Genomic DNA, 17,007 nt, shown 5'->3' with positions numbered 1-17,007 from the left:
AAAACTAAACAATAGCACAGAGTAAAGGAATAATAATGACTCAACAGAAAGTTGCAAAGATTGTTTGATGGAATACAGCAAGCAAGATCATTCCTCCTGACACATACAGATAACGTTATAAATAATGTCAAAATGTGTTTGGATTTGGATTTTTTAAAATCGGTTTTGAAGATAACATCCGAATGCAATATTAAATGATCGGACTGGCAGATTTATTTGTGGTATATTTCAATCATGAGTCTGATTCAAAGGACAGGTTTTTCTGTGGATCTCAGGGCTCAGCTGGCAAGCAAGGACTAGAAGCTTGCACTGTAGAGAACACTCTGTGATTTTCTCCGAATTTGCCAATTACAGACCAGAAGATGGGCTTACTATGCTGTTCACGGCAACAAGTGGGATCCCTGAATCGTGGAGGCCTCTGGAAAAGCCTTCTGGTTGAAAGCAGCTGCAGGGTGTCATGGCAGTGAAGTGAGAGTACGGGCTCCTCCAAATGAGGATGCCCTGCTGTATCTGGTCATCAGAACCCTGGAGCAAGATTGTGACAATGTCTTCGAACTGCATGCCAGTTAGTATAAATGGACAGAGTGGACAGAGTTTGCAGATTTCTAGAATCTGGGACTCTGCACCAGACCAGACTACAACATGGACATGAACACACAAAGAATATAATGAATTCCTTATCTAATGTAACTATAAGTCAGAGCCTGGCATATTTATGATTGCCATCTGCAGCACTACTCAGTATTAATATATTATAAATAATGTCAGTTTAAAGTATCAGCATGAAGGCGGTCCTTGTGTTTGACCAGTTTGTAAAGAACCTAAACTCATCGCATATCAAATCACACAATAAAAGAATGCCCGTTCTCCAAGCTTTTCAAATGTTTTGTAAAAATGACCTTGCAGCTGCCCCACTACAGTGGGGTAACCCCTCCAATGATGGTCAGCAATGTGGTTGATTCCAGCCAAGCATGAACCTGCCCCATTCACCTGCCCCTTCTCATCTCCCAACCACTTTGGCAGCAGGAGGTTGCCTTCAGAGATAAAACCACCACCATGGTGTGTGAATGCCGAGAGGTTGAATGTAAATTCCCATTTGGGCTCCAACAATCAATCTCAATTAGCTTTTCAATAATATAATGGGAAAATGTCCCAGGGGCAGAGTGGAGGGAGGGAACTGGCAGACCAGCCAGCAGCATTTTTTTTTAATGCCCTTTTGCCAGTCCCAGGCGGGAACACAGGTCCTGCCAAGTGTCACTTGATAGCAGGATCCGGGGAGGGGGAGACTGGGATCCGGGAAGCAGGGGAGCTCGAGACCTTCAGGACTGGGATGTTGGGGAAAACTGGGAAGGAGAACTAGTCAGGATAGTGGGGAAAAAAGAGGGTGGACAGAATGAGAGAAGTCTTTCAATGTGTCCCCACCAGTCCAATAACCTTCCCCCACGACCCTGCACCTCTCCGCCGCCACCGACAAAACCCCACTCACTTCAACCAATCCCGGAGGTATTTTCTGTTTCCTAATCCTGTTTCAATGTCACATCTGTTCAGTACGTACTTTCCACATGATGCAACAATGTAGAGGGTCTGGACCTGTGCGCATATGAATGTGAAGAAACTGTTTTCCTGAAGTTGCAAACACTGCCTCAAAACATAAGACAGAGGAGCAGAAGTGGACCATTCAGTCTAACCAGTCTTCTCCACCATTTAATAAGGTTGATCTAATAATCCTCACCTCCACTTTCCTGCCTCTTCCCCATAACCCTGGATTTCCTGAATGATGCAAGTACTGTCCGTTGAAGCCTTGAATTTATTTAACGACATTGCCTCGACAGTCTACAATGGTAAAATAAATCCACAGATTTACTAACCTCTAGGAGAAGAAATTTCTCCTAATCTACATTAAATCAATGATCCTTTAATCTGAGATAATCTTCCGGGCCTAGGTTTTCCCAGAAGATGAAGCAAACTTTTCATATCCACACTGTCAAGTCACCTAAGAATCATGTATGTTCCAATAAAGTCACCTCTCATTCTTCTAAACTCTGATCAGTACAGGCCCAATTTATCCAACCTCTGCTGATAAAACAGTCCCTCCATATCTGGTATCAGCTCAGTGTAACTTCTCTGGACTGCCTCCAATGCTAGTATATCTTTCCTTAAAGAAAGTGAGGACTGCAGATGCTGGAGATCAGAGTCGAAAAGCATGACACTGGAAAAGCACAGCAGGTCAGGAGCAGGTGAGTCAATGTTTCGGGCATTAGCTCTTCATCAGGAATGTGGAGGGGGAAGGGGGCTGAGAGATAAATAAGAGCTGGGGGTGGGGCTGGAGGGAAGGTAGGTAGGAAGCAAGTAGGTAGATGCAGGTGGGAGATGACTGTGATAGGTCAGTGGGGAGATTGGAGCGGATAGATGGGAAGGAAGATGGACAGGTCAAGACAATGCTGCCAAGTTGGAGGTTTAGATCTGGGATGAGGTGGGGGAGGGGAGACTTGGAAACTGGTGTTGGAAGGTACAGAGGCGGAAGATGAGGCGATCTTCCTCCATTCAGTGGGTGGCTTTGAACTGGTGGTTGGGGAGGCCCAGGATTTGCATGTCATCGGGGGACATGCCTCTATGCTGTAGATTTCTGCATTCTTCCTGTACTTAAGTAATATTTGACTCCTCTATTTTTCCTGGAAAAGTGCTTAAACGCACATTTTCTCACATTATATTCCCTCTGCCAAGTTTGTGGCTTCTCATTTAACCTGTCTATATCCCACTACAGACATTTTGTGTCCTTGTCACCACTTGTCATCAAACTATTTTCGTGTTTTCCAAAAACCTGAATACAATACATTCACTTTCATCTTCCAAGTCATTAATATAAATTGTAAATAACTATGGGTCTAACATTGATTGGTGTGGCATGCCACTGATTACCATCTGCCATTCTGAAAATGCCGCCCTCCTCTTCCAAACTCTCTGTTTCCTATTAGTTAGCCAATCCTCAATCCATGTTAATATGTCATTCCAAACACCATAAGCTCTTATTCTATTAAGTAGCATAATGGTGTTTACCTTATCAAACTCCTTCTGAAAATCCAAATATATTACGTCAACTACTTCCTCGTTATCTATCCTGCTCGTGATCTTCTCAAATAATTTTGTTCGGCAAGACTTCCTCATTTTGATGCTTTGCTGATTCTGTTGATCATATTCTGTGTTTCTAAATGCTCTGTATCATGTCCTTTACTATAGATTCTAACATTTTCCTAACAGGTGTTAAGTTAATTTGATTGTAGCTACCTTTATATGCCTCCTTCCCATTTTACATAAAGTTGTTACAGTGGCAGTTCTCCAATAATCAGAGGCCTTTCCAGAATCTAAGGATCTTTGAAGTGCATCCACTATCCTTTAATAACCCATGATGCATCTCTTCAGGTCCAGGGGACTTAGCAGGTTTTAACCCCATGCGATCCCCTAGTAATTCTTCTCTATTGATAGTTTTTGTATTTATTTCTTCTCCTCCTTTTACCTCTTGATCATTTTAGGTATTTTTGGAAAGGTATTGGTGTTCTTCTGCTCTGAAGACTGAAGTAATGTTCAACTCCTCTCCCAATTCCTGGTTCCCCGTTACTATTTTCTCAGCCTCATTCACTGATTCACCTGTGTTCACTTTGGCCTGTACCTGGTAATTTCAGCTTGCTGCTTGGTCCAGAGGACACGAGGCACCAACATCTCGGGACACATTCCATGCGTTTCACAGACATTGGCACCTGACATATGGCAGCCTTTAAGAGTCCTCTTGCTACATCTCCAATTCACTTACACATGTTTCTGCATTTCAGTACTGCACTAACAACTCTTGTTGTAGTGCTACATCAAGGGCACTGTATGATTAGAAACACACTAGCTATGGACTGGACTAGGCTGCACCTCCAGCATGTTCACTTGCTGTCGTAATGCTCAGTCACAGTGAGCCTACTTGGATGCTCAAAGTATCTCTGCCTTGCATGGCCTTGCCTTTTTATGTTTTACCTCCTCAGCTGGAGACACCAGTCTCACAGCTGCATTGCCATTTTGCCTAGCACAGACACAAAGCAAGAAAGCTTGTCATGGTTGTCAGCAGTGCTCAGTCCACAGTGCTACCATAGAGTGTGACTTAAATGAGTTTGATAGAAGCCCCTTCAGGAAAGGCTGGTCAAACAGATTAGAGAAAAGGAAATAGTTGATTTTGATGGAAGAGGATCAAATGGAACCTACACCTTGGCATGGACTGGTTGGGCTGAATAGCCTACTTCTGTGCCATATATTTTGTGTAGTCCTATGAAATTTTATTCTTAAAAAAAATCCAAGTATTGTTGTTTATACATGTAATGTTCTTAAATTCCAGTTAATCTATGTCTTTAAAAATCACTTGAAATCTGCTGTGGAGTTCCAGAAACTAGCCTCGGCTGGAATTCATATTGATGTATTCATTTTAATTTTAGTTGCTTCAATTACCTGCTGCAAAATCATTTTCTCAGGTTATACCCTAAATTAAGAAACAATTAAACACCAAGGAACAAAATCTTTGGAAAGTGATGACATGTGAAACCGTGCAGCATGAGACTATGTAGTTTGTTTAGTATGCTTTATCAATTAAGCCTTTCTCCAGAAACTTTTCCCTTCAGTTAGTTATGCAATTCTTTTTTTTAAAATGTTCCTGCATTAATTAATCTGCTTCCACCACCATTCCAAGCATAGCATAGCAACTTACTCCATCAGAAAGTGTTTTCTCCTTTCATCATTATTCTTTGCCAATTACCTTAAAATGGTGTTATCTAATTACAATATCTTTTTCTCTTCTCTCTCAAAACCATTCAGTGCCTTTCATGACATTGACCTAATTTCATCTCCTCTCTGCTCTAATGAGAACAACAGCAGCTTCTCCAATCTCCACGTAACTGAAGTCCCTCATCCACAGTTAGAAGAAAAGACCTGCAGTTATATAGAGCCATAGAAAATTCACAGCACAGAAAGAGGTCATTCAGCACATTGTGTCTGTGCTGGCTAAATAAGCTAGCCACTTTCCAGCAGTTAGTCCATACTCTTGCAGGTTACAAAGCTGAAATGCAGATCCAGATTCCTTTCAAAGAAGTTGATGGTTTCTGCCTTAACCACTGAACTATGCACACATTCCAGACATCAACCACCCTTTTGGTGACAAAGTGTTTCCTCATGTCCTCTCTCATCCTTCAACCTTAAATCTATGCCTTCTGGTAAAGGAAAACAGGTCTTCTCTGCCTACTCTAATCAAGCCCCGTATTATTTTGTATACCAATTAAATCATACTTTGGCCTCTTCTGATCTAAGTAAAATTTGTGGGCGGCACGGTGGCACAGTGGTTAGCACTGCTGCCTCACAGCGCCTGAAGACCCGGGTTCAATTCCCGACTCAGGCGACTGACTGTGTGGAGTTTGCACGTTCTCCCCGTGTCTGCGTGGGTTTCCTCCGGGTGCTCCGGTTTCCTCCCACAGTCCAAAGATGTGCGGGTCAGGTGAATTGGCCATGCTAAATTGCCCGTAGTGTTAGGTAAGGGGTAATGTAGGGGTATGGGTGGGTTTCGCTTCGGCGGGTCGGTGTGGACTTGTTGGGCCGAAGGGCCTGTTTCCACACTGTAAGTCTAATCTAATCTAATCTAAAACCCTCACTTATCCAAACTTTCCTCGTAGCTGCAATTTTCAAGCCCCAGTGATATTCTTGTAAATTTCTCTGTGCTCTTAATACAGCAATTATGTTCAGCACTTCAACTAATAAATAACTTTTGAAGTGTAGTCATTGTTCTAATGTAAGAAATGTAGCAGGCAATATGTGCTCAGAAAACTCTCTCAAAATGCAGTGTGACATTTTCTTTTATTTATTCATGGGATGTGGGTGTTGCTGACTTAGTGAGCATCTGATGCTCATCGCAATTGCCCAAAAGGCAGTTAAGACTCAATTACATTGTGGGTCTGGACTCACATGTAGGCCAGACTATGTTAGGATGATAGATTTCTTTCCCTGAAGGACATTAGTGAACCAGAATTTTTTAAATAACAACTGACAGTGGTGATATGATCAATTTTAGATTCGCTTTTATTTCAAGATTTGTTTAATTCACATTACACTACCAACCATGGTAGGATTCAAACCATACCTCCAGAATATTTGCCTGAAACTGGGCATTACTAGTCCAATTAATTATCACAATGCACTGTTATAAGACTACATAATCTTACTTTTGAGATCTTTGTTGAGGGATTGATATTGTCCATGACACCACGGGTAACTCTCTCACTGTACTTTGAGATTTTGCTAGGAGACCTTTTACATCCATCTGAGAGGTAGATCTGAAGGCTCATGTTCTGAAGGAGTCATACCAGATTTGAAACATTACCTCGGTTTTTCCCTCTACAGATGCTGCCAGAGCTCCTGCTGAGTTTATCCAGGATTCTCTGTGTTTGTTTCAGATTTCTAGCACCTGCATTTTGCTTTTGCTCACTTGATTGATTGGCTTGTGTTTGCTGGGTCTGTACCCCTCTCCCTTTTTTAAACAGTGTTGTGTCATTTACAACTTTCTCGGAATCTGGCACTGCTCCCATATCCAAGGAGGATTGGCAGACAATGCCTGAAAATCTGCAATTCCCTTTCTCTATTCCCAAGTGCTTCCTGCTGGAATCTGGTGACCTGTCTACTTTGAGCCTTGCAACCAGTTATGTTGCTCCACTTTATGTATTTTTTATCTCATTCAGTATCATTTCTGCCTGCATTAGATTAGATTCCCTACAGTGTGGAAACAGGCCCTTTGGCCCAACCAGTCCACACCGACCCTCTGAAGAGTAACCCGCCCAGATCCATTTCCCTTTGAATGATGCACCTAACACTACGGGCAATTTAGCATGGCCAATTCACCTGACCTGCACATTTTTGGACTGCGGGAGGAAACCGGAGCACCTGGACGAAACCCACGCAGACACAGGGAGAACGTGCAAACTCCACACAGACAGTCACCCGAGGCTGGAATCGAACCTGGGATCAAGGTACTGTGAGGCTGCAGAACTCACCAGTGAGCCACCGTGCTGCCCATTAGTAGCACCTCTGTTTGCATGCAAGGCCAGAGACCAGGCTCCCAATAGTAGGCTAAAAGTTTGCAATCACATTCTTAGAACTTGAGAAGTGGATCATGCTTCTGAATGGTAGTTGACTGGAAGATCCTTTATGTGTATTTCAATGCCATACATATTCATTAAAAGACCAGCTCACCAAAATTTATTTCCTTTCACCAATCAAGTTCTCCATAAATGAGGAGTATGTGCCATTCTGAATTCCAACTGCATATAAGTGGCATGTAGCAGGCAAGGGGCTGTGCTTGCAGGACTTTGGAGTGATTAGCCACAGCATTGTCTTGTTTGTGGGAGCATTTGTATTTGATTGAGATCAAGTGGCAGTAGTTTAAGTTGCATGGAGCATGAGTCGAGGTGGATGGCCACAGGTGGTAGAAGAAAGGCAGGATGACCAGGGAATGGTCTAGAACATTAGTTGCGGGTGACCATCTCAAAAGCCTGAATGATGCTTCAGGATTGCAGGAAAAGCCTTCGCAAGTGCTCATGAAATATGGTACCAGGACCTTAAAGTAATAATGGAGGGGACACCAACTTTCTGCCTTCACTGCTCCCCCAACCCCACCATCCAAAAACTACAAGATTCCAAAACAGATATTGCTGGCAAAATGCAACAGGTCTGGCAGCAACTGTGGGAGAAGGTAGAGTTCATCAGAACTACAAGATTCATTAAGCTCATGCATTTTTAATGAACTAGGAACCACATAATCACTCAAGATAAGCTAACCAACCCCTGAGGGGAAGTGGTTCTCACTTTCATGTGCATCATGGAAGATTCTGCTCAGTATCTCAATTATCTCAATTATGCCCCTTTGTTATTACAAAGATCTTTTTGGTAGTAAACCAACCTCACTCTTCTTCTGACTCCCCTTTTCACTTTATTGCATTGTGAGCTCTTTCTATATTAGCTGCTAATCTATTGTCTATCATTTGTAGCCTCTTCCCATATTTTGCTGTCCTCTTGAATCTATATATTCCGCTTCATTCTCCACTGTGTTAATGAATCTCACAATTGTTGAAAGCTGCTATTTTCTATATACTTTTATACTTTATTGGAGAATTTTCTCAGGCAAAGAGACTTTGAAAAATTAAATGCCTGAACTTGGGCATGGTTGTGAATTTGATCTTTTATTTCATGTTTCTGTTGCGGCAACAGTCAAGATAAGGCATCTGCAAGCACATCTTCTCTTCCTGGCTTGTTTCTCAGAGTGAAATTGCCTTAAAAATAACTTCTGCAGTCTTGCTGGAATTCAAATGGATTTTTCTGATAGATCTGCTTGAGTGAATGATGACTACAATGGACTATGAACCTCTTCCCCATAGTGATAGGTATGGAGTTTCTCATATCCATACATGACTGCCAGACATTCTCCTATGTTGGGATATCTAGTCTGAGCTTTGAGTACAAATTTTTTAGTGTTCCCTCATGTACCAATGCAGCTCCCATTCCTTTTATATATGCATCTATTTGCTCATTAACATCTTTCTGTATGACAAAGGTCATATGCAAGGAGACAAACCTGTGTTTGTTGAAACTCCTTTTGTATGAGCTGAACCACTGGAACTGAACATTTCATCAACTCTCATTGTTTTGCAATGTGTTAGGCGAGAGAAATTTCTTCTTGTTTTCTGAAACTGCCAACTCAGAGATGACTGTGATATTTTCAGGAAACTGCTTTACTATGTCAGGTACATTATTCCAAAGACCAAGCATTTTGAATGCATTTGTCTGTTTAGCGTGATTTCAGCTTTCCTTTGTCTCTCCGTGGCTTCATGTATATTGGCCATTTTGTTTCATCTATATCATAGATCTGGATACATCAGCTACTCCAACTGATCCTTTACATCCTCTTTATACTTTGTCATCTATTTGCTGCAATATATCCTGGCTCACTTTCTGGTAAAATGTAGTTTTCAGGAATTCTCACTTGCCAAAGGGTACATTAAATATTGTCAACAGTGAAGATTCCTTGGCAAACTTTATGTTTCAGTATCTCCTTCTTGCATAAAACTTGCTGTAAACTCTTTGACCTTCCAGTGCCGATGTGGTTTCTCCCTAGTGTTGAAATAAGGTAGTAATTGTCTTTATTGCTTGAATAAGAACATAGTGATCCAAGCAAATTCTTTACCATCAAGTTGATTTTGCTTTCACCACAATTGAATTTTTCCAATCTTGTGAACTATGTACTTAAACCGTCCCCTGTTTGAATGCCTCCCATTGTGTGATTACTAGTTTGCCTGCTAATTTTGGATTGAGATTCACCCAGGGCAAATTACTTTCCAGTTAATTAATGCTAGTGCTCCTCCAGGTAATGGTTTATAGACTTGATTATCAAAATTAGATCACTGCTGTGAGCATAAATGTTTTATAAATGCTTACTGTAATAAGATTTGAAAGGAATATAAAATACTTGAAGACTAATGTTTGAGTCTTTTTCCTCATTAAGTTGATCAGCAATTTGTATTGACATAACACTTTTAACGTAGTAAAATATCCCAAGACATTTTGGAGGAATCTTATACAGCAATATTTGATACTTTCCCACAAAAATACATTTAGGGAAGATGGTCCAAAGCCAAGATAATAAGATAGGTTTTAATGAGTGCCATAAAGGACGAAAGTGAACTCGAGAGGCAGAAAATTTCAACTCATAGTGAAGTGGATCTCGGTGTCATCAATATCTTTGTCAGAACTGATGTGTCTTTTCATATGATGTCACTCAGCGGTGGGATGTTGACAAGAAATGGGAGTTGTCATGAACATATGTTGTGTGAATGTATCATACATTTTATGAAGCCAGTGTAATGGTAAATGTTTATTTATGTATATTTGATAAGATCATTATATTTTTAGGTCCAAAAGGTAGATTTGGGTAAATTGGTAAGTGGGGGAATGAGCACTGCAAATGTGTCTATGACTGAGTGGGTGCTGACCTCCTGCTCCTGGTGCAAGTAATAATGTTAGCAGCGCCAATGTCCTGTTCCAATGCACTGGCAGGAGGTAGAATAGACTTTAAATGCGTAAAATGTACATCCACTTCACGTGCTGACTGTCTTTACGAGGATTGCCCTAATATCAAGTAGCTTACATTGCTAAGTCACAGATTAAAATATCGAAACAGTTTTTCTTTCTTAGCCTTAGATTCTGATCCTCTATAAGCTTGGGAACTATAAGGAATGGTCTGGATTCTGATGCTGACAGTTGGGGTAATACCATTTATGACCAGTAGGTGGGTTACTACACTTGGATAATTTATCTTGGGTGTGTCTCTGATAATGGGTTTCAGATAATTGAGAAGGATCCTTCTAGTTTAGGTTTTGAGGTTTTTAAATTGGCAACAGTTTTCCATTTCATATTATTAATTGGTCTTTGAAGTTACAATGGAATGTAATACATTGATGTGAAATTCTTTTACCTCTTTTTTTTCCAGTTTCCTGTTTAGTTCTTTGTTTGCTGAAGTGAGCCTTAAACGTTCAAAAAAGTAAAAGATTAATCTTTGGGGCAAAATTCATCTCATAAAGTGACACATTAAGAGTGACAGCAACTAGTTGCCCATTTTACACTTCATTTGAAACAAAGACATACAGAGTATAAAATACTCAAAAATAGAAATTGCTGGAGAAATTGAAGAACTGAAGAAGGGCCACTGGACTCAAAATGTTAACTTTGTTTTCTCTTCACAGATACTGCCAGACTTGCTGAGTTTTTGCAGCAATTTCTGGTTTTATTTGTTTCAGTTCTCCAGCATTTTCAGTTTTTTGTCTTGTTCTAGTGTAAAGCAAACTGCCAATTCATTGTTGCCCATTTTGTGCTACCTCCAGTATTTACATAAATGATTTACAGCAATAGAATTGACAGTGGCCTCATAGTATTACCACTAAACTATTAATCCAGAATCTCAGGTAATGTTCTGGCAACCCCCGTTCAAATCCCGTCATACAAGATGCACTGCAGAAATTCACCGAAGATCCTTCAACAGCACCTTCCAAACCTGCAATCACTTTCATCTAGAAGGACAAAGGCAGCAGATACAGGGGGACACCTCCATTTGCTTTTTGAGTATTGTGCAGAGTTTTCTTTGATAGTCTTGGAGAAAAAAAACAGACAAGAAAATTACTTTCCTATCCTTTACCTTTTGAACTGTTCAGACAATTGTACCAGATTTAACCATTTGTGCATGAAAGCAATAACAACACTCAATAAATTATTCAACTTCAACTGCAACTTTAAACATCTAGAATGCTTTACTTCATTTCTTTTTCATTCTTTGAAGAGTTCTATTAAAAATGTTAACATATGGATTTAGCTAAAAGAATACTAATTGTTAGTGGACAAAATCAATATTGACATTAAAGTTTGAAAATGTAACATAATTTGTTCTTGTTTAATGCGTGCTACAAATTGTTACTTTTAATAAATCTGGTAAATTGAATTCCTTGTGCCACACAGTTCTCAGGATGGTATTTGTAAATGAAGCAGCTATTCAAATTAGTAACCAAATTAGTAAAATGTAAAAGTCTAAGTGCAAAACAGCACAAATATAGATTTAACTATCATCATTGGCATGAAACAAGACAAAATTATGCCTGTCCTGAATATTCCCAGTAATGCTCCTTTGCTGCCTCAACACTTTACAACTGGAACTAATCGGCTCCAGAATTTAAAAAATCATGAAAATATTTCACCATGACCTTCACTGCATTTTGTATGTGCTGGCTGAGTCAGGCATTATCTGTAGCCTCTCCTGTCACAGACAAAGAAGACAGCTTGAGCATTACAGGTTGTACAAAACACAAATGGGGGTGTGGAGTCAAGAAAATTCATGCAGAGAGAATTTACTTAGCATTGATCTAAATCTAGAATTGTTCGATAATGGTGAAATCATAAGTTTAGTTGCTTTCTGTCAACAGCTAGGACTTTTATGTTCAGTGCTGTTACAATTATTGAGTATTAGCAAAATTATTTCTCTTTTACTCACAGATGCAGTCAGGCTGGAATTCAACAGTGTAACTGTGAATAATGTATTGATACATACGAATGTAGGCACTGAGGTGCCACAACCCACTTCAGTTATAGGAGAAACTGGAAATCTGAATGCACATTCAACAAAAGCAGTAATATCAATGGAAGCAGTAAATGTTGAAGACACTGCAACCACATCTACTGAGTCAGAGGAAGAAAAAGCAAAAAAACTTCTCTACTGTTCTCTATGCAAAGTAGCTGTAAATTCATTGTCACAGCTGGAAGCACACAACACAGGTCAGTACTATTGTGATAATTAATTTGGCAGAAAGATCTGCTAAACTTTCCTGTAATGTAATACAGTTGTTCCCGTGGGACCCTTAAGGATCTAAGGAGAGATATTAATTAATTATGTGGGCCCAAAAAACTTGCATAACTGGAAAATGCATTGTTTCCCAGAAAACATTGTGAATTAAGGCACAGTGCCAACTAAATAAGAAATAAAAATCCAATTACTGTCAATTCTGAAGAATAAGTACATGTATTGCCTGTCAGCAGGCATGCCAGAGAGATTATTAATGTAGGCAACCAATTCGAAATATCTGAACTGGCATATTTTTTCCAACAACATAAATCCAACTACAAAGTAATCATCAACAAATTTGTACTTTGTATTGTCATTGTTTAAATAAAAACACATTTTCCTACAAAAGATTTCACCACCTTAGGATTGAACTCCCAAACTCATTCAATTTTATAAAGCCCCTCTCTAACCACACCCACCGGCCTCTTGAGCCTGGTTCCCCTCATCTCTTCAGCAAGTCTTCCAACCTGAGATTCAGGTGGACTTCTCAACGTGATGAGATTGCCTATTGCCCCAGCAGTTATCAGTGCTTCCGCTGGTAGGACTACAGAGCTGCTGGTCAGCTGAATTGCTCTGCAACTCTGCAAGGCAGAATTACATCCTGAGATGGGGACAGAAGTCATCTTGGCTTATTACCACAGTCCAAAGATGTGCAGGTTAAGTGGATTGGCCGTGCTAAATCGCTCATAGTGTTCAGGGATGTGTAGGTTAGATGGATTAGCCATGTGAAATAGATGAATAGGGTAGTAGAGTCGATCTTGGTGTGATGTTCTTCACAACGGGCTGAATGACCTGTTCCCACACTGTAGGGACTCTATGATCTTTTACCTGGTTAGCTTATATGTGACTCCAGTCCCACAGCAATTTGGTTGATTCTCAGGGATGGGCAATAAATTCTGGCCCTGTCAGCAACACCCTCATGCCATGAATGAATAAAAACAGAAGGGGGTGCAGTAAATTTCAGCTTATGTAGTCTGATGAAAATAGGCCGTTTACGCTGAAATGGCATTAGGGTAGATTTAAACCAAGATGTGTATGACAAATAAGTTTATGAGGCACTGTAAGGCTGTTTTCTATTTCAGCTGCTGTATTCCTCTTTCTTTTGCCCCCTTCCACTCAGCTTACCTTCTGTACTCCATTTATCAGCTCACCATTTTCAATTTCTAGTGACTAGATTCAGAATTAGTAAGATGATATTTTATAAACTTACTCAAAAACTTCCACTCTATTATAGCAACTGGAATTTCTCTATATTAAATTGCTTTTCTCACACCAATGGTTCTGGCAATGACAGTGAACAACCAGTAGTCAGGTAGCAGCAAGATAAACAAAAATGGTAATCATTTATAAAATACAAGAATGTTGGTAAGCCTAAAGGTAGCAGAGCATGACTGCATGATGAAATGGGAACCATTAATCCTTGAATCTAGGTGTGGCCTATGTATACGACATCCCCAGGCTTGATTCTTTCCTCCTACCCAATCATCCGGAGCAGCCTATCCCCTCCTTCCACAAATGCCAACATAAACCGTACATTATGGAGTATAGGCAAGTATTGAGATTCTAAATTTATTATATTTTAAACAGGCTCCAAGCACAAAACAATGGTTGAAGCTCGGATTGGTGCCGGTCCGATCAAATCGTATCCCAGACCAGGATCAAAAGCTAAACTTCAAAATGGTACAAAGGGTTCAGGATTACAAAACAAGACTTTTCATTGTGAAATCTGTGACGTTCATGTCAACTCAGAAATCCAACTCAAACAGGTAAGCAATGAGTAAACAATACTCTAGAAATGAAAGCCACTTTCAAAATAAATGACTTCTTTTTCATGATATAGGTCAGTTTCCTGTATTAAATAAATTCTTGATATTTTATCTCTTGCAGCATATTTCCAGCAGGAGGCATAAGGACAGAGTTGCAGGAAAACCATTGAAACCTAAATATAGTCCCTATAACAAACTGCAACGCAACTCAAGTATTTTGGCAGTAAGTTTATTAAAAATCCATTTCCAGGTTGATTCAGCACTGAAAATTATAAAGTCTTCCATTTTTGTTAATGACCTGCATATAATGTGCTTTGGGAAGAGTGCCACACCCAGTTTGTTTGGCATTTTCCCTGTCTGTTCTCTATATCATATAACCTGGTGTATTCAGGTCCCCAACACAAACATCCTGCAGCCATGTCTCAAACCTCTTGTGACCACCTATGTAGCCTTTCTGCTAGGACTTTGGTCCCAGATTGATTCAGGTGGAGCTCATCCCAACGATACAGTTCATACATGTCCCAATACTGATGTCAGTGTCCCACAAAATGGAATGCCTCTTTCCTGCACTATTCCTTTATTTATTTACCTATTTTTCTTATCTCAATGTCAGTTTGCAATTGACACAGGTAATAAAATCCAGAGATTATAATCCTTGAGGTGCTGTTCTTTAATTTTGTACCTAAGTTCGGATATTCCGCAAACAGCATCTCTTGCCTATGTTCTTGGACTCAACATGGACCACTACAACTGATCCTACCTCTCCCACACCAAAATCCTTTCAAACTGATCTGAGATGTCCCTTGGCTGAGTTTCAAAAGTTACACTTCATTTATCAGTGGATACAGAGTTCACTGTTTGGTTGACAATTTTAAAAAGTTAATCTTTTTTTGAAAATCCTTTAATGTAGGATGTAAAGATTTTTAAAGAGATTAACTTTTGAGGTTTACTGTATAAGCTTTGAAGCATTTCTTGAATGGGAGTGTTTGCACTGCTAAGTGTGTGTATATGAATGAGAGCCACATTTGATTGTTATAATTATTTTTTTCATCTCCATGTGATTCCCAAGGTCTGCCTCTGGTGGAATACTGGTAGTAGCTTTCCAGGTCACCAGGAGTATGAGGGCCATATGTTTGTTGGTTTGTTAGGCAAGAACTACCATAAAAATAGTGGAAGTATTTCATGGTCATTATTCCATACATATTAACCCTGGGTCAAGCAAAATATTAATTCACACTCATAGTATATTTGTAAAATTTAAGAAACAAATTGCAAGTATTGAATTTTTATTATTAGTCATTTGAAACTTCATAAGGCAATTTTTGTTTTTCTTATCACCAGGCAAAGATAGCATTTCAAAAGGATTTAATAAAACCATTGGCACCTGGTTTTCTGTCAAATCCTTTTGCTGCTGCTGCAGCTATGACCTCTCCACTGCCTCTCCACGCCCGTCCAGCTACCTCGCTGTTCCAGACCACTGCATTAACTCCTGCCCTTTTGAGGCCAGCACCTGGACCCATTCGTGCATCACCTGGCTCAATTCTCTTTGCACCTTATTGATTCCTTCCTTTCGTGGGACAACATGAGGCCAGTAGAGACAGGAGAGCAGAAAACACTTTTTCCTTATGTTTGTCCATGCTGTAAAGTATACAGATTGATACCTGGTCATAGGATCTTCCATGGACAGTTGGATCTCAGTGCTGGAATTATGAGATTTTTAATTAATTTACCAACACCAAGTTGTGATTTACAATGGAACTTTTATAGGGATTTTGCCCTTAAGATATATAATTATTTTTATTGGGAGTGAGTCTGTTCACTGATGGAATCCATCTACAGACCAAGAGCAAATAATTAATTCCTGTTGCTGCAGACTTGAAATCGAGAGTCTTCCTAATAAACAGAGGTATATAAAAAGTTTGTTGATGTAAATGGACATCTTCTGGTACATAATGTAATGCATTATGTAGTAAATTGTGAATAACATATGAACAACTGAATCTGTAGTTTAAAACAATGTTGTGCAGTCAGGGATTGTGAAATGCTGTTACAGACCTGAGTGCAATACTGTTGTAACTTGTGTAGTGATAGAATTGTTTCAGGTCTAATTTAAAAATCTAATGGTAATTTATGTTTAATTGCAGTATAGGTGCTTGCAGACATTTACAGAACATTCTGTGAACTTTTTCTTTTACTTATTATTTCGTCAAGGTAACTTACCCAGTAAGTTCATAAAATGCAGATAGTACTGGCTCACAAAACATAATTCATGTATTGATGTTTTCATTTTTGCTCTGTGTTAAACCTGTTTTACTTTTTTGGTAGCAGTTTGCCAGTTTTGCTGCTAAATAATGTGAACGATGCATTTGAAGTATCAGCTCAGTGTATTGCACAATTTATGATGATTCTGTTACAGAACTTTTTAAAGATATATTTAGGTCTTTTTGTTTTACACATCCTATGACTTCTTCCATTGTCATGTTAAGCAGTCATGCTGCTACATTAATTTGTAGCACATCAATGCAATAATGTACAGAAAATAAATAATTTTAGAGAATATATAATTTTAGGCTTTACTGAACGTGTTGCAATACCATTTGCCTTGAAAATAAAGGCAACAAGATATGCAGTGCATAAAACAAAAAAAGTTGGTGTTTGTATTTTTCAGTACTCAGTATACATTATAGCAATTAACTCTGGGTGAATTCCATCAAGTACACCTTATAAAATGTCCAGTGTTTAATACATGTCGAAATAAAACTAACACTGTGTACCATTTCAGATGTGATTGAT

The 17,007-nt window shown here is 39.4% G+C and overlaps 1 protein-coding gene across 7 annotated transcripts in view; it reads left to right on the top strand.

Annotated features, from left to right (window-relative positions):
- The window catches only part of znf385b (zinc finger protein 385B), a 323,704-nt gene extending 307,124 nt beyond the window's left edge, over positions 1-16,580 (top strand). For all 7 annotated transcript variants that reach the window (XM_060827966.1, XM_060827967.1, XM_060827968.1 and 4 more), the window contains 4 exons: positions 12,103-12,381; positions 14,036-14,214; positions 14,336-14,437; positions 15,556-16,580. In XM_060827966.1, the coding sequence (XP_060683949.1) occupies positions 12,103-12,381; positions 14,036-14,214; positions 14,336-14,437; positions 15,556-15,774 (779 nt within the window). In that variant the 3' untranslated portion in view covers positions 15,775-16,580. The remainder of the gene's footprint in view (positions 1-12,102; positions 12,382-14,035; positions 14,215-14,335; positions 14,438-15,555) is intronic.
- The last annotated feature ends 427 nt before the right edge of the window (positions 16,581-17,007 follow it).

Source organism: Hemiscyllium ocellatum, chromosome 7 (assembly GCF_020745735.1).
Source record: "Hemiscyllium ocellatum isolate sHemOce1 chromosome 7, sHemOce1.pat.X.cur, whole genome shotgun sequence".
In the NCBI taxonomy this organism is placed as follows: domain Eukaryota; kingdom Metazoa; phylum Chordata; class Chondrichthyes; order Orectolobiformes; family Hemiscylliidae; genus Hemiscyllium; species Hemiscyllium ocellatum.
The sequence above is the reverse complement of the archived record's forward strand: the minus strand, read 5'-3'. Positions and strand labels throughout refer to the sequence as shown.